Genomic DNA, 24397 nt, shown 5'->3' with positions numbered 1-24397 from the left:
GTCCGGACGGGTCGAAATTGGCATACAGCCAAAACACTTTATAAATACGCTCAGGTAATCTTTAAACTGGGAGCTAAAATAATTTTTAACAACTGTGAGAAGTCTGCATTCGTACAACTAGTAGCAATTTAGGAAACTTTTATTAGGATACTTGGTTTTTCCAGGAAGTGGATAAAAACCTTTGAAATCCTGATTACGTTACACGGAAATACTCAGTAAAGTATCGGATTTTTTTTTACAGTGTAGGGTCGTTCGCCACATGCATTCGTCAATGGAATTGTTAAAAAAATTTTAAGCAATGTTTCCATGTTCGGAAATGTGCAAGACATTCCTTTATCTGCTTGATAAATGTGATTACGAGAGAGATCATCTGAAAAATTTCAATGGTGTGATCTGCGTCCTCCCTCCCCTCCTCCGCTCGACACCCATGCGCCACTATTTCACTAAATTGGCTGGTTTATAGAGATGAGACATGATTTTTCTTTCTTGCAGATCCCTCCCAGAAATGCTATCCCCCCAATAATGAGACTCTTATCCTTTTACAGCACCCTTTGTAAGAAATTGAACCGTTATAAACAGTGCTATCCGGCTTTAGTAATATTAATTAGAATAAATATTGCTTTAATGGTCGACTGCTTTTCTAGATTACAGAAAACGAATATGCAAATAATTAATCGATGGATGTTTCCTAAGGCTGAGGGTGCAAATTTCCTGTCCCCCCCCCCTCTCCACTGCAAAAACGATTCAGGAACGTTCCTGGGAAATAGTGGGCAGCTGATGTGCCCGATTTCTGCCAGTAACATACCTTGCAAAATCAAGGAACGTTTCTCGCTGAAATTTAGGAACCTTCCTAACATTATCCTGGAAGCCTCCTGAAAAGTTCAGAAATATTCCCGTTAAAAGCCAGTTGTGTCACTAGAAAATTCGAATAAACTTAGGAAGGGAGTTCTATCAAGGAAGTTCCAAGAGCATTACTGCAAACATGGCCGAAGCTAAGCCAGAATTGCTGGTAAGTAACGAGCAGTTTACTCACATGCAATTCTTGCAAAAGCAACGTAGCCTATACTTATTCGCTCCCTTTGGAAGCTTAATTGGCATAAACGGACCGCATCTGATTTGAAGCCGATACACTTTATAAATACGATCAGTTAATCTTTAAACTGGGAGCTAAAAATATATTTTCACAACAGTGAAAAGTCTGCATACGTGCGACTTGTAGCAATTCAGGAAACTTTTTGACAATGATACTTGGTTTTTGCAGGAAGTGGATAAAACCGTTAAAATCCTGAAACGTAACACGGAAATACCCAGTAACGTTTCGGAATTTTTTTTACCGTGTTTACGCTTTCTCTAGCGGTGCCATCTCCTCAAAAGAGACTAAATTCCTTTTGAAACATCTTCTATAAAAATTTCAATGGCGTAGTCTTCACTATGAACCAACGAACCCCCTCCTCCCTGCTGGGGCCGGCACCCTTGCTTTGGCAATAACTATTAGAATCAATTGCTGAGATATTAAATTAACAAAATGGACCAATGACTGTTCAATGCAGAAACTTTAACTAGAAATACTCATTCCAAGAGTGATGGATATCCTCCTCCCCCTGAAAATGTGCCCCCTAAAATTGAGACTAAAATTCTTTTACATACCTTCTCTCATAATTTTCCATGGTGTAGTCTCCATTACGAGCCCTTCCCCCACTTCCTCTTCACCCGGCAGCACCCCTGCTTCAAATATTATTGTTTGAATAAATTGGTGAAAAGTACTGATGAAAAAAATGGGGGGTCTATAAGCCAGCCCTCATAAGCCCATTGGTAAATCAATACCCGGCTGTAAATATACTCGTTCTTTTAGTTTCAGAGGGTAAAACCTAAAACCAAAGTATTCGAGCTTTAGATTCTAGCCGAACATCGGGGCCCCCTTCATCGTAATTCAAAATAGTAGCGAGACAAATTGAGGAAGGTGGCTAGCCCAGGCCTCATGAGCCTATTGGTATATCAGTCCTCGCTGTAAATATACTCCTTCTTTTAGTTTCAGTGTGGTAAAATCTAACACTAATGTATTCGTTCTTTAGATTCTAGCCGAACATCGGGGCCCCATTCATCGTAATTCAAAATAATAGCGAGACAAATTGGGGTGGGGGGGGGGGGGGGGCTAAACCAGGCCTCGTGCGCCTATTGGTATATCAGTCCCCGGCTGTAAATATACTCCTACTTTTAGTTTCAGTAGGTAAAATCTAACACTTAAAGTACTATTCGTTGTTTAGATTCTAGACGAACATCGGGGCCCTATTCATCGTAAGCCAAAATAGTAGCGAGACAAAGGAGGGGGGGTGGGGGGCAAAACCAGGCCTCGTGAGCCTATTGGTATATCAGTCCTCGGCTGTAAATATACTCCTTCTTTTAGTTTCAGTGGGTAAAATCTAACACTAATGTATTCGTTCTTTAGATTCTAGCCGAACATCGGGGCCCCATTCATCGTAATTCAAAATAATAGCGAGACAAATTGGGGTGGGGGGGGGGGGCTAAACCAGGCCTCGTGCGCCTATTGGTTATATCAGTCCCCGGCTGTAAATATACTCCTACTTTTAGTTTCAGTAGGTAAAATCTAACACTAATGTATTCGTTCTTTAGATTCTAGCCGAACATCGGGGCCCCATTCATCGTAATTCAAAATAATAGCGAGACAAATTGGGGTGGGGTGGGGCTAAACCAGGCCTCGTGAGCCTATTGGTATATCAGTCCTCGGCTGTAAATATACTCCTTCTTTTAGTTTCAGTGGGGTAAAATCTAACACTAATGTATTCGTTCTTTAGATTCTAGCCGAACATCGGGGCCCCATTCATCGTAATTCAAAATAGTAGCGAGACAAAGGAGGGGGGGGGGGGCTAAACCAGGCCTCGTGCGCCTATTGGTATATCAGTCCCCGGCTGTAAATATACTCCTACTTTTAGTTTCAGTAGGTAAAATCTAACACTAAAGTACTATTCGTTGTTTAGATTCTAGACGAACATCGGGGCCCTATTCATCGTAAGCCAAAATAGTAGCGAGACAAAGGAGTGGGGGGGGGGGGGCAAAACCAGGCCTCGTGAGCCTATTGGTATAATCAGTCCTCGGCTGTAAATATACTCCTTCTTTTAGTTTCAGTGGGTAAAATCTAACACTAATGTATTCGTTCTTTAGATTCTAGCCGAACATCGGGGCCCCATTCATCGTAATTCAAAATAATAGCGAGACAAATTGGGGTGGGGGGGGGGGGGCTAAACCAGGCCTCGTGCGCCTATTGGTATATCAGTCCCCGGCTGTAAATATACTCCTACTTTTAGTTTCAGTAGGTAAAATCTAACACTAAAGTACTATTCGTTGTTTAGATTCTAGACGAACATCGGGGCCCACGTACGAACCACACGAACCCACGACGAACATCGTAAGCCAAAATAGTAGCGAGACAAAGGAGGGGAGGGGGCAAAACCAGGCCTCGTGAGCCTATTGGTATATCAGTCCTCGGCTGTAAATATACTCCTTCTTTTAGTTTCAGTGGGTAAAATCTAACACTAATGTATTCGTTCTTTAGATTCTAGCCGAACATCGGGGCCCCATTCATCGTAAATTCAAAATAATAGCGAGACAAATTGGGGTGGGGGGGGGGGCTAAACCAGGCCTCGTGCGCCTATTGGTATATCAGTCCCCGGCTGTAAATATACTCCTACTTTTAGTTTCAGTAGGTAAAATCTAACACTAAAGTACTATTCGTTGTTTAGATTCTAGACGAACATCGGGGCCCTATTCATCGTAAGCCAAAATAGTAGCGAGACAAAGGAGGGGGGGGGGGCAAAACCAGGCCTCGTGAGCCTATTGGTATATCAGTCCTCGGCTGTAAATATACTCCTTCTTTTAGTTTCAGTGGGTAAAATCTAACACTAATGTATTCGTTCTTTAGATTCTAGCCGAACATCGGGGGCCCCATTCATCGTAATTCAAAATAATAGCGAGACAAATTGGGGTGGGGGGGGGGGCTAAACCAGGCCTCGTGCGCCTATTGGTATATCAGTCCTCGGCTGTAAATATACTCCTTCTTTTAGTTTCAGTGGGTAAAAATCTAACACTAATGTTATTCGTTCTTTAGATTCTAGCCGAACATCGGGGCCCCATTCATCGTAATTCAAAATAATAGCGAGACAAATTGGGGTGGGGGGGGGGGCTAAACCAGGCCTCGTGCGCCTATTGGTATATCAGTCCCCGGCTGTAAATATACTCCTACTTTTAGTTATCAGTAGGTTAAAATCTAACACTAAAGTACTATTCGTTGTTTAGATTCTAGACGAACATCGGGGCCCTATTCATCGTAAGCCAAAATAGTAGCGAGACAAAGGAGGGGGGGGGGGGGCAAAACCAGGCCTCGTGAGCCTATTGGTATATCAGTCCTCGGCTGTATATATACTCCTACTTTTAGTTTCAGTAGGTAAAATCTAACACTAAAGTACTATTCGTTGTTTAGATTCTAGACGAACATCGGAGCCCTATTCATCGTAAGCCAAAATAGTAGCGAGACAAAGGAGGGGGGGGGGGGGGCAAAACCAGCCTCGTGAGCCTATTGGTATATCAGTCCTCGGCTGTAAATATACTCCTTCTTTTAGTTTCAGTGGGTAAAATCTAACACTAATGTATTCGTTCTTTAGATTCTAGCCGAACATCGGGGCCCCATTCATCGTAATTCAAAATAATAGCGAGACAAATTGGGGTGGGGGGGGGGGCTAAACCAGGCCTCGTGCGCCTATTGGTATATCAGTCCCCGGCTGTAAATATACTCCTTCTTTTTGTTTCAGTAGGTAAAATCTAACACTAAAGTACTATTCGTTGTTTAGATTCTAGACGAACATCGGGGCCCTATTCATCGTAAGCCAAAATAGTAGCGAGACAAAGGAGGGGGGGGGGGGGCAAAACCAGGCCTCGTGAGCCTATTGGTATATCAGTCCCCGGCTGTAAATATACTCCTTCTTTTAGTTTCAGTGGTAAAATCTAACACTAAAGTATTCGTTCTTTAGATTCTAGCCGAACATCGGGGCCCCATTCATCGTAATTCAAAATAATAGCGAGACAATTTGGGATGGGGGGGGGGGGGCTAAAACAGGCCTCGTGAGCCTATTGATATATCAGTCCCCGGCTGTAAATATACTCCTTCTTTTAGTTTCAGTGGCAAAATCTAAAATTAAATTATTCGTTTTTTAGATTCTAGCCGAACATCGGGGCCCCATTCAGCGTAATTCAGAATAGAAGCTAGACAAATGGGGGGGGGGGGGGGCTAAACCAGGCCTCGTGAACCTATTCGTATATGTAATTCGGCTGTAAAAAATCTCGTTCGTTTGGATACAGTTCGAAAAATCTAAGTCAAATGTACTCTTGCTTTAGATTTAAGCCGACCTGTGGGGTCCTGCGGCATCATGGGGTTCCACGCGGCAGCGTAGTCCGCATCCTGTTAGACCCGCCACTGATCCTCACGCAAGTACGAGTATCCTAAGCAAAAGAGAGCGGCCATGGCCATGCGATCAGTTGTGTGGTGTCGCCATCATGCTGTCTGATCGCCAAATCGGAATGGTGATTATCCATTCGAACCTCGCAGGTGAAAACTGCGTCGCGCCTCACCCGCGTGTTTAACTACGTAGTAAGATGATATTGCATTCAACGTAACGGTGAATAGGCGTAACGTATATTTATAATGGCTACTAAGAAAACTTAACTGGCAGTAAATAAAGCTTCAACTCTTGTAATAAAAGGTCCACTGAAAAACTTAACCTTTTTCTCAGAACAGGTATTAAAAGTCCTACTAGCAACTAAATTTTTACGATGAAAACGGCCAGATAAAAAGAAATAAAAATCTGTGGTCTAGAATGATGTTATTTCATTTTTGAATAGTTTTTATCAAAACGAACTCGATATCTAGTCACTTTATTTTTCCCTAGATGGCAAAATAAAGCAATCCATGCTTTGAGGTGTTGATATATCAGTTCCGCTATCTAGGTTAATTAAGTACATGAGTGATTCTATAAAAAACAGGAAAGTTTAGTGTGCGTTTCTTTCAAAAAAAAAATTATTTATTTAAAGAGTTGGATAAAAAAGAAGAAATACTAAAGATTTCACGTGATTAAAATATTGCATCAACAAAGCTCAATTATTTGTATTTTACTGCATTTTTGTAACTGGTTTTCGTACGTATGTGTATGTGTATGCCATATTTTTATCTGTTGCAAACATCAAAAGAAAATCCCTCTTAATCATGGTTTTTGCAAACATACACTCCTGTTTGTGAAAATTGCTACACCACGAAGAACTTACGCGAGTGAGCTGAAAATTGCAGGAAATGTAAAGTAGGGCATGATATGCAAATGATTAGAATTGCAGATCGGTACCGCATGCGTATGCTGAGCAGCGCCCTCTGAACGGCGAATCGACCCGAATATAAATAGACGGTTGTAGCGAGGCGTGTATGATTATCAGTGGTTATATGCTAGAGTAAACGTTAACTGAATCTCTACTGTGCCTCTTCGACGAAAGAAAGCGAAATTTAAGCAAATTTCGGAGTTTGAACGGGGCAGAATCGTCGGCCTTCGTGAAGCTGGATTGTCTTATCATGCAGTAGCCGCTCATGTGCAGCGTAACAGCAGTACAATCATGCGTGTTTGGAAGCAGTGGACTGACGAGGATCGGACAGCTCGGAAATCCGGGAGTGGACCCCGAAATGTGATGTCATCTCGCGATGACAGACACCTGGTGCGTATGGCGCTGACGAACCGCACAGCTTTTTCTAGACAATTGGCAGCACATTGGTCAACAGCTACAAGTGTTTCATTGTGTGCTTCATCCATTCGGAGACTTCTGCTGCATCGTGGACTACGCGCAAGGACTCCTTTATACAGGATTCCTCTCACGCAAAACCATCGCTCCAACGCCTGCGACTACAATGGGTCAATGTGCGTAGGAGCTGGCGTGCTGATTGGCAGTGGGTCGTCTTTTCTGACGAATACCGCTTCAATTTGTGGCATCATGGTGGCCAAATTCGTGTCAGGCGCTTTGCCCGGTGAACGCACATTCCGGAGCGCATTATCAAACGCCACAGTGAACAAACACCCCGAGTTATTGTCTGGGGTGCCATAGCATATCATGGACGATCACAATTGCTACGAATTGTGGGCAATTTTAACCGTACCCGATACATAAACGAAGTTTTAGAGCCCCAAGCTATTCCTTTCTTGCAAAGATTGCCAGGGGCTGTATTCCAGCAGGATAATGCCCGTCCACATGTCGCCAGTACTGTCAAATCCTACCTTGATTCGCAGCAGGTACATCTTCTTCCTTGGCCTGCATATTCCCGGGATATGTCACCGATTGAACATGCATTGTAAAAAAATTCCGAAACGTTACTGGTTATTTCCGTGGAACGTTTCGTGATTTCAGAGGTTTTCACCTATTTCCCCAAAAAATCAAGTATCTTCGCAAAAAAGTTTCCTGAATTCCTAAAAGATGCACGAATGCAGACCTTGCACTGGTGTGAAAAATATTTTTTGCTACCAGTTTAAATATTGACGGAGCGTGTTTATTAAGTGTATCGGCTTTAGATTGTGTATGGTCCGTCCGGATTGACTAAGCTTCCAATGGGAGCAAATAAGTCACTGGATAGCTACAGCTCTGCGAGGCAGGAATTGCAGACAAGCAATATGCTTGGTTCTTGCTTGCAATTTTTGCGTAGCTTGGCCGTCGTTGATCTAATATTTCTGGAGCTTTCTTAGTAAATCAGGAAGGTTCACGACTATCTTTAATAGGGGAGATTTCTTAATATTTCAGAAAGGTTACTGACTTTTATCGGAAAACGTTCCCGGTTTTTCCAAGATATGTTACTGGCTGAAATTGGGCACATCAGCTGCCTATTATTTTCCAGGAACGTTTCTGAATCGTTTTTAGTGTGTGTGGTAATTCGTTGGGCGGCGTCTCGCTCGTGATCCTCGTCCTGTTGCTTCGACAGACGAACTTTGGTTGCGCATACAAACAACATGGAATACTCTTCCGCAGGCAGATATTCAAACTTTGTCGTGTAGCAGCTCTTATTGCGGCGCGTGGTAGCCACACAAAATACTAATATCTATCTCTTTTTATTGTTTGTTTGGTTTGAAAATGTAATCATTTATTTTTACCATTACCACTCAACTGTGTATTAAATTTCATTCAACTATGATGCTTCCTTCATAGTGTTGCAATTTTCACAAAGAGGAGTGCATATTTTTGAATTAATTAATACAAGAAATTTCATTATTTTGACAGAGAAAACTTAATTTTTTGTATGATATGCGTGCAAAAATAAGTTCAAAATTAATTCTTGTTAATCTAAACAAGGATTTCAACTAAAGGTTTATGTTCATTTGCTGCAAAAAGTGCGCCTGGATAGAAACAAAATGGCACATTGACTAAAACTCGAGAAGTTGTTATTCAAAAGTTACTGAAACGTATCGAGTTAGTCTCTTCTATCATCAATTAATCGGGAATTTATATTAAGCTAAAGTTAAAACTCTTTTCTATGTTTTTACGGCAATTAGAGTGTTACTTAAAGAGGAAGGTAATTTTTTTACAGGATGACAATGCAAGTACAGTAAGAACAGTGAAGTACGTTTCAGAAAAGTAAATAACTTGAGCAAAATTTTCTTGAACTACAGCTTTACAGCATAAAATGGACGTGCTTGAAATCCAATTTTGCTTCACAATAGCAGAATTTATGATTTCATTAAAAGTTTCAATTGATTGAATATCGATTTCCATTAGAATTTTGACACAAAAAAATAATCTAATTAAAACAAATGACATTTTTTCCAAAAAAAAATTGGGTAAATTAAGTAAATAAAAATAAAACAGTGTGCATTCACATATAACATATTCAATGCGGTATTGTACGATCAGCATGATAACGTACAATAGGGTGCCCCGTTTTGCGAATATAGTACCCACCTAAACTAGACAAAACCATGGACGTACTTATAAACATTTTTTTTTTCTAGAATCAAATATCTTCTGTGAAAAGTATTTTCTCGAAGTTTCTAAGCTTTAAGCAAAAACACTAAAATGTTCACTAGAAAATGAGCACTGCCGTGTGCAGGTAAACGGCAGTTTCTGCAGAAATGAGTTTTCGAGATATTTGAAGAAATGTGTTGGCTTCAATGCTAACGATAGGGAATGAGGTTGTTTCCTTCAGCCAAAAGAGGTACGTTTTGTCACTGAAATTGATAGAATAAGCAAAAACAATAACATAGACCCAGAAAATACTTTCATTTTCAATACAGTTATTTTTTAATTATTTTTTGAAAACGTCCGATTTTTGAAACAAGGCGTGATCTTGATGACGTCACAAATGATGCACTTTGCCGTATCTTTCTATCGCGATTCCACGTTATGACAATCAAGCAGCGATTTAAAATTGCGCTCTACGCTTGCTATCAACCCTACCGTTGCCAGTACACGTGAGTAAAGATGCGAATTAAATATTTTGCTCCGTGAATGGCAACACAGAATGGCATTTCATCATTTGTGATGTCATCGGACAGAAGCGCAAACATTGAAGGCGCGCCGATTTAAGTATTTTTTTTAAAATATTAAACTTAAACAAATTATGTGAAAAATGGTCCGATTCTATGATTTTAAGCATGCTCTTTCAGAAAAAAATAATTTTAAAATTTTGGAAACGACCCCATTGGTGGAATTAGACGTTTTTTTCAGCGAAACCAAATAAGAAAGCTTGTACAATAAAGCAAACGTACAACAGATGAAAAAATGCAAAAAAAAAAAAAAAAAAGAAAGAAAGAAAAATGTGCAGTTCCTGCCCTTTACCTGCCCACGGCAGGGTATGTCTTCTTTTCCAGAATTTACATTTGCTTTCTTTAACACAAAAGTTCTATGAGTTACTCTGAAGTAACTGTTTGAACCCACTTTACACATTAGCTGAAATATTTAGAAATGATAACTTAGGTTATTATTTCTATAGTGGTGGTAAAAAAAATTGCATCACTCGTGCCGCAAAGGAGAGGAATATCATCCGACTGCATTCACACAGTCAAGCATCCCGTATCCCAGATGATTTGGGGATGTATTTCTGATCAAGGTGTTAGTGGGCTTCACTTTATGCAAGGAACAGTAAACGCTCAGGTGTATATCGGCATTTTGGAGAAGAAATTGCTTCCTACTATCCGGGATCACTTTACTTCAATTCCAAACGTCATTTTCCAGGATGATTCCGCTCCGTGCTATAGGACAAAACTGGTAAATAACAACTTAAAAACCTTCATCCTGCCATTAGACTTCAATTGACGTGGAGTTAAGTAATTTTTTTTTTCTATAAACTCACACGCAGGTTCAGAAATGGAAAAATGAGCATGGGGTCAGCAGTTTGCCTTGGCCGGGAAACAGCCTCGATCTAGGTAAACAATTATCGGACTCCTGCTGTTAAATGTTTATTTCATAAGTTTTGCAGAATTTCACATACATTCATCGTTAATCGGTCGACCAAAACTTCTCACATAATCTTATTGTTGTGGAAAGGCGAGGGTGATGCAATTTGTTTTACCAGCACTGTAAACTAGAAAATAGCCCGTCAAGGTTTGACGGGTGAAAGTTGCTTCTATATTTGAGCGAATTCATTGCCTGTGCCTGTTTGGTGATATTTTGATAGTTGAAATTGTAACCCTCACTCCAGGGGAGGAACCCTAAACTCCAGTAGATAGCGTTCATTGCTAACCATTTTTTTTTTTTTCCCCTTCTTCATTCTCCTGAAATGACACAGTCTTAGCAATAAAACAGTTAAGTTACCAGATCCATTTCAGCCTTGTCACAATAAAGCCTTTCCGTGCATGTTAAACATTACCAACACACTTTATCATACTATCATGCCGTGGCGCGAGTTTCATTGTTGAAACACGAGGGTTTCCTCGATCATCGGCTATTATTTATACGAGAATTTTGATGTAGTAACTTAAGAGATCCGAATTATATTTAAGGTTAAGGTTGCGTAGCAAAAATCAGGCTTGTTTAGTTTTAGAAGAACTTATCAAAAATTTCCTAGCAGTAAATATTTGACACATGGAAGGAGACATTTTCTTTGAGGGGGAGGGTGGTATGAAATAGTTATCTATTTTTACATGTCAACGATCGAACCCTGCGTCGTATTTGTCATAGAAATGCTGCTGAAAACAAAAGTACGATGAATTAGAAAATTCCAACACGAAACTGCATCAAAAATTTATTAACTTTTCCTCGAAAGTAAGATACTCACGTTATTCCGTTCAGAACAAATTCAAACATTTGCTGTAGTTGTCATGAATCTTTTATTACTAAAAATAAATATTGAAAAGCACTTACTAAACGTTGCATTGACTCTCGGTTAATAATTACATTTCTCTGGCTTGCTTTTGTATTTCATCGATATGCAAAATTCGAAATCGTTCTAGAATATTAGAAAAACTTGATTTGAATTTTTTATTAGACTTTAGTTCATGGCAATGTAATTGGAAAAGCATTCATTAATTAGGCTTCGTATTTTTTAATTCTTTTAGAAAATGCTTTTGCAGTATTTTGAAGAAAAACCACTCTTCAAAGCGTATTTTTAGAATGTTTTAATGCGTGTTACCAAAGTTAAATATGCAAGTATACAAAACGAAAACACGATTAGAGTGAAATTGATGAATATATAGGATAAGTTCAGTAAATTACCGCCCATTAGCCAGGGCTAAAGCAGAAATACATGGAATACACCGCCAGCTCAGTCATTTCCAGCCGAGGACCGCAGTTTCGTGCCTATTAGCACTCATCAGCCCGGCATAGGAAAGTGACTCAGCTGGAGATGGAACTGGCGGTGTATTCCATGTATTTCTGCTTTAGCCCTGGCTAATGGGCGGTAATTTACTGAATATACCTTGCCTCGCGTTCAATCTTCGAGTTGAACCGAACCATTGCTTTGGTCACTCGCCTGGTCTGCTAATCCTGTATTAGCTACCAGTTTGTTTCGTACTCTTGGCTTCCTTAAGAGGTTTTCCATCGCCAGCTCTGTCACTTTCCTATGCCGGGCTGATGAGTGCAAATAGGCACGAAACTGTGGTCCTCGGCTGGAAATGACTGAGCTGGCGGTGTATTCCATATATAGGATAAGGTTTACAGGTTTGATGAAAAACAGTTTCCTCACACGGACCATATAGAAAGAGGTTGTTTCCTTCAGTCAAAAATGCTACTTTTAGTCACTAAAATTGATAGAATTAGCAAGAAAAAAAAATGACATGGAGCGAGAGAAAAGATTCATTTTCTCAACGCTTCATTTTTAATTTATTTTTTAAAATATCCGATTTCGAAAAAGAGGCGTGGTCTTTATGACGTCAAAAATGATGTACTTTGGCGCATCTGTTTACCGCGTTTTCACGTTATGATAATCAAGCAGCGAATTAAGTATTGCGCTCTAAGCTTGCTATCAACCATAACGTTGCCAACACATGTGAGTAAAGATGCGAATTAAATATTATATTCTGTGAAAATGGCATCGGTGAATGGCAGTTCATCATTTCTGATGTCATCGGTAGAAGTATAAACAATGAAAGCGCACCAATTTAAGTAATTTTTTTTAATATTAAACTTGGTCAAATTATTTAAAAGATGGTCGGATCCTATGTTTTTAAGCATGTTTTTCAGAAAAAAATACTTTTAAAATTTTGGAAACAACCCCATTGGCAAGCATCCAATCAAGACGAGACTGTCTGAAAGAGGGGGAAAAGTAAAAATTTCATGCGTGTGCTCTTTCAGAGCATAACTTGGTATAGGATGAAATTTATCATGTGTTATAAATTTCATCTGATATGCATAGTTATTTCACGAACTACCTGCTTTTTCAATGAAATAACTTAATTATAACACATTAACGGCAACATACATTTAAAAAAAATGTATCATACGTAAGTTTCAGACAATAAGGTCCTTTTTTTTTTAATTTCGTAAAATAATAAAAGTTTTTTACATTCTACAGTTCCAGTTCGACCAAGTTATACATACTCTCGTTTAATATAACCATAGTATATCATTTCGAGTAAATTGACAACAACGTGTATAAAATACAAATAAAGTAATAAAATAGAGTTAATAACTCAGCGAACAGCTGTTTCAAGGCTGTCAAATGCAAGCCACTTCATCAGTGCATAAAGAACGAAAAGCCAACACAATGTAGTTCCAACGACAAATGGAAGGAAGCAAAGTAAATAGACATAGAAACCAGAAACACTGCGTCACAGAACAGCAACGACACCTATAGTGCGGAAAAACGTCGCAAACAGAAAAAAGTTTTTAAAGATAAGATTTTCAAACACCCAGGGAAAGGGGGAGTACTCGACAAATCATTAACTACTGAAGCAGAATTTTTCCAAATATAATAGGATTCTCTAAAATCTAAACCATAAATCGAAGAACACCCATGAATAACCTTGGCAGAAGAAAAATCGAAATTATTTTCGATTTTTCTTCGATTATCATTCGATTTGATATAAATCTTAATCATAAGAAGAAAACTAAGAAAAACGTTGGTGGTATTTTGAAAATAAATTTACTATCCATGATGTGAATTCATAATTAGAAAAGTTTATTTTCTACATTTATATCTGTTTTCGTAAACAGAAGAGCATAAAACGGAAAGCTTATTTCACAGAAAGAAATAAACTTTCAATTTTATGCTCTTCTATTTTTGAAAAGAAAACCACCTTTCGCAAGATGTAGTTCTGTACTTTTTAATACATGAATGGCTTTACATAAAGATGTTGGCAAATTAATTTGCGTGATATTTGTGTGTAATATAAAAGTGCTTTAAAAAAAGACAGAATTTCTTTATGTGTGGTACGAAATGCGACTCAATAAGATGAAAAAAAGCAGTTTTTTAAAAGGAAGTTCGTACTTTTAATTAAAATTTTAACTATGGGAAGCTTTCAGAAATGAGCTCGTACTATTTTGTGAATAGTTTAGTGAGTTATAATAAAACACACCTGATGAAGTTAACAAACACATGAGAATATATTTAAGAACACATTTAATTACTTAACGGTGTTGGGAATTAATATAAAACCTTCCAAAACTAATTAAACGCTTTTGATTTGACGTATTGATTCAAAAATCAAAGATGGTATTAGTGTCTTGATTTGCATTTTTAAACTGCAGGTAATGGGGTTGTTTCTTTCAGTCAAAAGTAGTACTTCTAGTAACTGAAACTGATAGAATAAATAAATAAAAATAATAATAATAATAATAACATGGACCCAGAAAATTCTTTCATTTTCCCAACAGATATTTTAATTTTTTAAAATGTCCAATTTTGCAAACAAGGCGTGGTCTTGATGACGTCGCAAATGATGCTCTTTGGCGCATTTTGTACCGCGTTTCCACGTTATGATAATCAAGAAGCGAATTAAAATTGCGCTCTACGCTTGCTATCAGCCATATCGTTGCCAAAACACGTGAGTAAAGATGCGAATTAAATATTTTGCTCTGTGAATGGCAACACAGAATGGCATTTCATCATTTGTGATGTCATCGGCAAGAAATGTAAACAATGAAAGCGCAACGATTTAAGTATTTTTTTTAATATTAAACTTAAACAAATTATTTAAAAAATGGTTAGATCCTTAGTTTTTAAGCAAAGCTTTTAAAATTTTGGAGCCGACCCCATTCTTATGTACGTGGAATGTTTATTCCTCGGGCTTATGGCAGAAAGCGTAAGCTAAATTTTGTTTGGCGAACATAGATTCACATACTGTTCATACATAATGTTTTGTTACTGTTCATAGATTATGTTCATCATAAAAAGCAATTATAATGGTGAAGCAACCTGATCGGTAAAATGTGTGGCGAAATTTCAAGGAAACGAAATAAGCAAGATTCATCCAGGAACATAGTCGTAAACTATTCCGATAAGTAGCAGAGTTTATGCATGCAGTGCCATTGCCTGGTGTAGTTAGAGACTGAGAGATAACTATTATATTAAGTTAAAATATATTTATTCTTATACTCAAGAATTAACGTAAAATGAAGTACATGTTAAACAGACAAAATCAACACATAGAATCACCCACACATGGATACAGTCGACTGCTTAAATACAGGGTCCATTATGAAAGTAATGAGCATAATGTTATTGTGACGCGACGATAGATGGCAGCACGGTAAAACCGGCTGGGAAATGTGGTGCGGGATATGCCCTTTCAATGCATTCAGTGGTCAGTTGCTTTCGAGCAGTGTGAGCGGAGATAAGTGCCTCCGCTTGAAGTATGTTTTCAACTTTTGTAACATAACGCAATGGAGCGTTCGCTTGAACAATGATACGCCATAAAGTTTTGCGTAAGGTTTGGAAAAAATGCAACCGAAACATTCCAGATGCTGCAAGAAACCTTCAAGGACGATTGTATTTCAAGATCACAGTCTGGGAAGTGGCACAAGGCATTCAAAGAGAGCCAGGAAGAGGTCGCCGACGAACCCCGTTATGGATGTCCCCCGCCCCCCGGTGATCCCTCACCACCTTACAGTCCCTACTTAGCTTCATGTGACTTCTTTTTGTTTCTGCGACTCAAGAGAGAGAGAGAGAGAGAGAAGAAAGGAAAACATTGGGGAACATTGGGAAACATCCAACACCATGTTACAACGTTCCTGAGAGGCATTCCCTTGGAGGAGTTTCAGGGTGCCTTTCAGGCGTAGCAAGCACGTCTCCACAAGTGTATTGATGCAGGAGGAATGTATTTTGAAGAATATTGAACATTTGTACAAATTACGATCAATAAATATATTTTGCCAGTAAATGCTCATTACTTTCATAATGGACCCTGTACCTTCTTAAGCTACGGAAATTTGCATACGGTTAAGGAAATAAAACAGTTAATACATTACGACAGAATAAAATTTAAATTCCAACAAAAAACGAAATGTTGACGAGCAACGATGATGCACACAAAGCCAGAAACTGTATGAGAAACAGGAAGCAAATTTATTACAAAAACAGGATTGTACAAACATTGTAGTTTTTGAAAAAAATTTAAAGCGGAGCGGTGGTTTAAAGTTACGACCCTAAGTTTTGGTACGTACACGCATCGACAACGCAGCGGCCGACGAAAGCTTGTCGGGATGTCTCGTCTTTGACACGATCGGCGCAATTTCATTGCGACGCATGGAAAATACAACGTCAAAAAATCCGAAACGTTACTGATTACTTCTGGGTAACGTTCCGGCGTTTAAGGTTTTGCATCAGTTTCCTGTGAAAAACAAGTCTTTTTGCGAAAATCTTTCCTGAATCGCAACATGTTCTATAAACGTCGATTATACACTGTGGTAAAACATTTTTATTTACCAGTTGTAAAAATAATTAAAATTTCGTATTAGGTGTTTCTTTTTACTACTCTGACGGCCTCTCTGGATTGATGTAGCCCAATTAAGGGTGAATTGCAATCTTCGGAAATGGCAGCTCGCCATTCCGTGCTAAGGCCAGATTTGCTAAAGGAGAGCTATTCCTATATACATACACTATAGGTTATCACTGACGTTTCCTGAGAAAGTTTCCAGGTTTATTTTAGGAAGATACGAACCTTTCGCGGGAAACTTTCCTGGTTTCTGCCAGATATGTTACTGGTCAAAATTGATCTCATTATCTGCTTATTATTTTCCAGGAACATTTCGGGTTTTTTTTAGTATACAGCTGCAGCCATAAATTTTGACACTGCTTCAGAATTTTCTTAACCCCTTCAGACCTGGTGTCCGGTATACCGGACATACACTTTAAACAGCTGCTAATCATTTAATAATAGATTTAATTAGTTGATTTTTTTGTAGTTGACTCTTTACATTCTACTTATTATAATCTGTGAAATAATTCTTCGTTTTGATATTGACAACACTGACATATAAGGATTGAGAGGTAGAGAGTGGCTCATTTTTCCAACCATGGATTTTCATCTGATAAGCGAGGTTTTTTTCCTGATTTTTTTAAAAATATATAATCTTTAATTAATCGTTACAAACGCTTATATTATGTTTTGTAATTGTTTGTAGAACATTTTATAATGAAGTTTGTTCGGTATTTTATCGTTTTTGTATAAGAAATATTGATTTCAAAAATATAAGTCCGGAATATTGGACGTGCCATAACTCTTTTAATTTTTCTCCTACAAAGTCAAAATTTTGTCTATAAGATACCCTTTACCATAGTACACTACGTACCAAATACCAACATTTTTGGTCCAATATTTCATAATTCTGACTGAGGGGGTTTCTTAAAAACAAAATGTTTTTGTAAAATCGTTTTAGTAAATTTTTGATCTGCTTCGCTTATGTCAGCATTGCGTCTGCGACTATGTGTCGGCACTATGCTAAACTAACGAATGAGAAATATGGCATATTTCAGTAGAGCCAAACTTTTTTTCCTCTAACTGACGCATTTAGTTATTTTCCAATGTTTTAACTTTTATATATAACTTTAAGTGTAAAACTATCGTTTGAAGTCGTTATAACCAGTATGTTGTCCTTTTTGAGCACTACACTGTACAAAAATTCCGAAATGTTACTGACTATTTCCGTGTAACGTTACGGAATTTCTATGGTTTTTATCCACTTCTTGGAAAAATCCAGTATCCTTGTCAAAAAGTTTCCTGAATTGCTATACAAGTCGCACGAATGCAGACTTCTCACTGTTGCAAAAAAAAATATGTTTAGCTCCCAGTTCAAAGATTAACTGAGTGTATTTATAAAGTGTATCCGCTACAGTTCGATTGCGGCCCGTCCAGACTGGTAAGGCGGCCAGAGGGCGCAAATCAGTCTATGGACAACGTAGCTTTGCAAGAATTGCAGGCGAGAAAAATTCTTGATACTTACTTGCAATTCTTTCTTAGCTGTGGCCATGTTTGCAATACTGCTTTTGGAGCTTTCTTCGAAACGCAGTATGGTGTCAATATATTATAGTATGCTGAATATTTTAGGAAGCTTCCAGGATAATTTCAGGAAGGTTACCTAATTTTAGTGGAAAACGTTCCTGGTTTTTGCAAGAAATGTTACTGGAAAAAGTTGGACACATCAGCTGCCCATTATTTTCCAGGAACGTTTCTGAATCGTTTTCACAGTGTACGGCAAACCATCGAATTTTAAAAATGCGATTTTTCACATTCGTTAGTTTAGCATTGTGCCGACGATATGTTCCCACGCGGTTCTTGCTTGTTATCGACTATTCTAACTATCGGACCCTAGTGCCAAATACCCTTTCAGGACTCCCTGCAATCAAACTTTAAAATTTCAGTCATTAGTCGAAACAATATATCCCATTAGGGGGGCCCTATGAAACGCTGGCTCCAGCTCATGGCCTTGTAGGCCTATTCAGTAATCAAGCCGGTAGTATGCGTTTGTTTTTTACTTATTACATTTTTATTCCTCGTTTCTTTGTCAAGTATTGGGCTGCCAAATTTCTATGGGTTGATTTCCAGTAGGCAATGTGTTGTAATAATACACACGTGGGACCAGTGGCGGATACAAGGACAGGGTCATGGGGGTCCTGACCCCTCCCCCCTAACTGTCAAGAATATCGACACTGCTTTATGATTAAAATTTAAACGATTTCAGGAGTCTTTCAATTCATTAAATATTTTTGGAAATAAATATTTGAAACACTATTTTTTTTTTTTTTTTGCTTATGAAAATAATTTGTAGCGTTTGCGGCCTATATATTAAGTGCTATATTCCTGGCCAATTTCGTGCTTTTTATTGACAACCAAGCAGGGGGAAGGGGCATGATTGCCCCCTCCCTAAAATGGTAGTCTGTATGCGCCCCTGAGTGGGGCGTAAGGATGGGTGGCAAAGTTGTCTTCTATGACTCTGTATTATTTTAATTCAAGTTCACCATTTTTTTTTTTTTTGTTGTTGTTGTTGTTTTCTTAAGTTTAACGTTACAATTTTTTATTAACTTGACTTTGTGCCTCTTAACAGTAGTTTCCGTAAAAGATAAACTAAGAAAGTAAAAAATAAAACTATTTTTAATATATGTTTTCGATCCACTTACTGCACTTTTTCAGTTCCATTTTTTCCCGATCTTCGTCAGGTCTCTTTTGGAATAAAGAATTGTAGTAGTTGTCCTTGTTCTTATCATCTGAAAAGAAAATATTTATTTAATTGTTATAAAAAAAAAGAAAATATTTATGTAATTGTTATATTATCATTATGTTTTAGCACTTTTTTCTTAACTAACTAAAAATGATAAGATTTCGGTAAGTGAACAGATTTCTTTCTTTTTCATTTTAACGATTCAGTTAGCTAAAGAAATTTCCCGATATGGTAAATGCAAAAGTCATTCAAGTTCGACATTGTCAATTTAAGCATTCAAAACAGAATTTAAAATAGCAATAATCATTTTATACACCCGTAACTATTACAGAGTATGTGAACTTTAAATTGTATAATTGGTTTAGATCATGAAATAACTATACTAAATCGGCAGCGTTTAGGCAAAAATCATCAAGTCCAACGCTAAAAGCTGACATTATCAATTCAAAGTATCAAACCAGAATTAAGAACAGCATTATAGTTTTAGAAGCCCATAACTCTTACAGAAAAAGGATTTTTAAATAATATAATTGGTTTACACCATAAAAGAACTAGCTGTATTCATTGCATTGATTTATCAAATTTTTCATGTGAACCTAAATTGACTTTTGTCAGAACGCCAACAAATATTGTTTACTCCGCAAATTTCATCAGTTGCACACTAACTTTTAATTTTAATAAGAGTCGAGACTTTTAACTTTCCTGGTCAATAATTTGCACCTAAGTTAACAGGAACCTTGTCAAATGATCATTTTCTTTCATTACTGTCCCACGCATGCATCGATTAAATGCTCAGGGAGTTTTCAACGTATCCTTATATATTATTAGCTGATAATACTTGTTCTGCCACATAAAATTTTTTCTAGGATTCATCAACTCTTTTGGATATTTTACAGCTTCATCAGAATCGCTAACTGTATCGATCGATTTGTATGATACCAAGTCGCCAGATCGTACCTCGAAGTTTATAAATCGTCAACAGCCACATTTTTTGCTGCCTCGCTGTAAAAACGATTCGGAAACGTTCCTGGAAAATAATGGGCAGCTCATACGCCCAATTTCTTCCAGTAACAAATCTTGCAAAAACCAGGAAAGTTTCCCGCTAAAATTCAGTAATCTTCCTGAAAAAATCAGAAATCCCTCCGTTTAAGCCAGTCGTATCTCTGGAATTTTAGAGTAAACTTAGGTAGGTAATATAATAGCTTGTTAACTTCCTGATTTAATCGAAAAGTTCCATAAGCGGAATTGCAAACACGGCCAAAGCTAAGCCAGAATTGCAAGTAAGTATCAAGAGTATCACTCGCATGCAAAGTACCGTAGTTCAAATCGCTCTGTCAGGAAACTTAATCAGTCTGGACGGCCCGTAGCCGAACTGGAGTCGATACACTTTATAAACACGCTCAGTTAGTATTTTAACTGGAAGCTAAAAATATTTTTCACAACAAAGAGAAGCCTGCATTCGTGCAACTAGTAGCCATTCAGGAAACTTTTTGACTATGATATTTGATTTTTCGAGGAAGTGGATAAAGACCATTGAAATCCCGAAACGTTACACGAAAATACTCAGTAACGTTTCAGAATTTTTTTACTGTGCAAATATGGTTCTTTCTGCATGATGCATATATTGTGTGCGGTGCGTACATCGCGGTCAATGAGAACATTTTCTCGAATCGACGATAATGCTGAAATTAGTGAGCAATTTTATGCGTTCAAAATTTTCATAGACAGCAAATTTTCATTCGTCGATATCTGACAATGGGTCCGAGAATTTGTCAGCAGACGGATCTTGTAGCATTTGACGTACATGTTTTAGCAGGACTTTTCTAACATTACGATACAGTGGCGAGGATTTTATGTAAACTTTAATCTCATCAGCGACATTTGAATGTAGAATGACGGAAATGTTTGTCTGAAATGACTTGAAGAGAGTAACTGAGTGCCTCGTTACCTTTTGATGTACACTGCGTCGGGGTAATTTTGAATATTCAGTGGCAGCTTAAATGCTGAAAGAGCTGTTCTGCATCCATCCAGTAAAGTTACTGCAATGCCAAATGATGCAATGGATAATGAGATGTCATTATTAGATCATATTTCGCAAGAATTGGCAAAATTAAAAAAGTTTTCTAGTTTCACATGGTGCATCTCCCCTCCCACGAAAAAAATGCACCTTGACCCGCCGAAACTGCCAGAGGTATAATCGGAATGTCACTATACAGAATTTTTTATTTTTTTTTTTATTTTTTTTTCCAAATTGGGAGTCAAAAAATACCAATAACCGCTGCAAAAGAATCAAAGAGCGAAATTGAAAATAATTGCAAAATCCTTGCTTAAATTTTTCAAACATTTTATTTGTTGATGAGTAGCAGGTGGCAACAAATAAAAATTTTAAATCTTTGAGAGTTTTTCGATTTTTTGCCAAAGCGTCGCGTCATTTTGACACTTGGTAGCAAAAAAAATTCTAGATAGACACTATTTACCTATCGGTATGATATATATACGTTGCGACCTATTCTCATACCTGCCAAATACACATAAAAAAATTATAAAAAAAGGTCGAGGCGTTTCAGGGTGGGGGGTCAAACACAAACATCCTGATATGACAGTTTTATGTATTAAATTTTTTGACTTTTTTTGGTATTTTTTATTTGGTGTTTAAAATAACTATATTCCCAAAATTTACGCATCCTAAACCCCCACCCACTTTCCATTTTTTAATCGCAAATCTCTCAATTATCAAAATATTTCCGCAAAAGAATCAAAGAACGATACTGAAAACCATTGTAAAAAGCCTTGCTTAAATTAATTTCAAACATTTTATTTGTTATAAATAGAAAATAGCAATAAATAAAATTTTAATCATTGAGAGTTTCCGAAGAGCCATCTAGTGGGGCCATGTTCCAATATTTTGCCGGAGCGTCGCGAAAAAAACTCTAAAAAGGGACTTTCTAAATACCTAGCGATATGAAATATACTTTAGGCCCTGTTCTCATGCCTAACAAATACACATAAAAAATTTCATGAAAATAGGTCGAGCCGTTTTGGAGAAGTTCAATAACTAACACCGAGACAGGAGATTTTTATATATTAAATTTCTGCAGCTTGTTTTTTGGCGCTACGTGAGATCTTTCTCATTCCTTGATCGGTTTCTTTGATTTACCCTCCCCCCCCCCATTTTAAAGCTAATCGCACGGGCTAATGAAGAAAAATAGACTCCCTGTCTAAAATTTTTTTTTTTTTTTTTGTCAAAAAAAAATCTGTTTAAAGCACTAAACTGAGGTTTTCGGTTAAATTTGTAAGTTTAACTTGCGCTGTGACCGACAGAGCTGAAAACCATGATCGGTAGAGCGTTCAACTGGTAAACAAAAGAATGAGTGTTTGGGCCCAGCCCGGACGATCTGCCAGAATCAAAATATTAGATAAATAACCCGCATTACATGAACACTTAAAATACAATAAACTAGTCGACCCGTGCGAAACTCTGCACTGTGCTTAGAATCGTTTCACGTGGCATTTTGCTCTTTAAAAATTTCAAAAAAAAAAAAAAAAAGAACATTATGAAGAAGAATCGAAAAAAGTTAACTTATTAAAGTAAACGGAGAAAGTTAACGCAAAAAAGAAGTCATGCAGTTTGAAGACATCAGCAACAAAACCTCCTTAAATCCAACGTTGTGATAATGTGATCATCGCTCACCTTTTTTTTCAATGCAAACATAAATATCATTAAAAAGTGACTGAGTGACTCGTGAAAAAGCAGTAGTTGTGCATGTGAAAAAGCAGGTTGCGGCAAATACTGTCCTGCCTATATGAGCATCTGACGAAAAAAAAAGAAACATTAAAGAGATATTTATTGGCACGGATTTGAACTAGAGCCATTCTGATTAACAACATGGCACTCCAACCAACCGAGAAGTTGTGCCGTGGTTTTCGAATGCTATTCATTGAAGCAATGTGTAATAAAAAGACAGCAAAAAAAGCTTTTTTCCAGAAAAAAAAAAAAGACCATGCGTCTATGTTTTGTAATTAGCCAGCATGATACGCTTTAAAATTATTCGTAAAACATGGAATTTGATTAAGGAATGAAGAAGATCTCGCGTATCATTTGAAACAAACATTCTAGAGAAATAATAAAAAAGAAAATTAATTTGAATTCTGAAATTTTGAATTCAAATTATGTTTTTCGCAATCACGAACTGAGAGAGGACCCTACTCATTGGAGTTATTGCTTCTAGAAACAGCTCCTGTCCCCCCCCCCCCCCCCAAGCCTGCCTCTCCTCCTGGGCGGTTACGTGTGCATAGTTGTTTGTGTGCGTAGACCTGTGTGTATACACGTAGGCGTGTGTGAGTGTATGTGTGTGAAGTCGTGTGTGTGTGTATGTGTGTGAATGAGCGTGTGTGTAGGACATGGACGCCTCCGACCAGGAGAAGCGGATAGCTCAAAACCGGAGCAGCCGCGCCGCGCCGCCAGGACGGTGGGTGGTGGAGCTGCAGAGGCTTTTGGTCCAAGTTGAAAAAGGCACGGACACCAAACACGGTCAAATGAGAACAATAAGCAATCGTGATTGCTCAATAAAATTGAAAATAAGTGTTTCTATTTTTGAAAATTGATGCAATTTCGCATAACAGGCTGCTATAACCGTTACGACTTCAATGCCAGCACATGTCTTTCTTTAAATCGAACATTTGAAATTCAAAACCAAAACCAGTTGAACTAAGTCTATTTTTAAGTGTAAATTTTCGAACGTAAACAAAATGCATTCTCCACCCCCCCCCCCCCTGAAAGCAAAGGAGTAGAAAATGATTTCTTACTAATGAAGTTGATAATAATTTTAATGTTTTACTTCGTATTCGAATAAATAGTTAAAGGTTTATTGGGTGAAACTCGTAATTTCTGTTTGGCGTAGTATTTTTTCATACAAAAAGTTCGAACACTGCTATGAGAAAGATATACATTTTAGCATACAATGAAAAAGTTTTTCTGAACAAAAAGGATTCCCTTGAGGTCTGAATTTTTAAATCTAATACGTTTTTATGCTTACATTATGCTTAGTGGTCTGAACCGGAGTCAAAGCTTAAGAAAAAAGAAAACACATTTCGATTAATAGTCAATTTATCTGAATAATTTCTGTATCCTGCTAAATTAATTGAAACGCCAAGTAGCATTCCCGTCGTATTTATTTTATTTCCTTAGGTGTGTTATCTGTTGTATGTTATGAGTACATGTAATGCGTAATATTTTTCTAAATTAGCTATTATTCCCGGGAGGGCCCAAAGTTCAACT

The 24397-nt window shown here is 37.7% G+C and overlaps 1 protein-coding gene across 1 annotated transcript in view; it reads right to left on the bottom strand.

Moving 5' to 3' along the window:
- The window catches only part of LOC129228688 (slit homolog 2 protein-like), a 230792-nt gene that overhangs the window by 153149 nt on the left and 53246 nt on the right, over window positions 1–24397 (bottom strand). Inside the window, exon 3 of the mRNA XM_054863371.1 lies at window positions 19079–19165. Within this exon, the coding sequence (XP_054719346.1) occupies window positions 19079–19165 (87 nt within the window). The remainder of the gene's footprint in view (window positions 1–19078; window positions 19166–24397) is intronic.

The sequence above is a fragment of the Uloborus diversus genome, chromosome 8, assembly GCF_026930045.1.
Source record: "Uloborus diversus isolate 005 chromosome 8, Udiv.v.3.1, whole genome shotgun sequence".
Lineage (NCBI taxonomy): Eukaryota > Metazoa > Arthropoda > Arachnida > Araneae > Uloboridae > Uloborus > Uloborus diversus.
The sequence above is the reverse complement of the archived record's forward strand: the minus strand, read 5'-3'. Positions and strand labels throughout refer to the sequence as shown.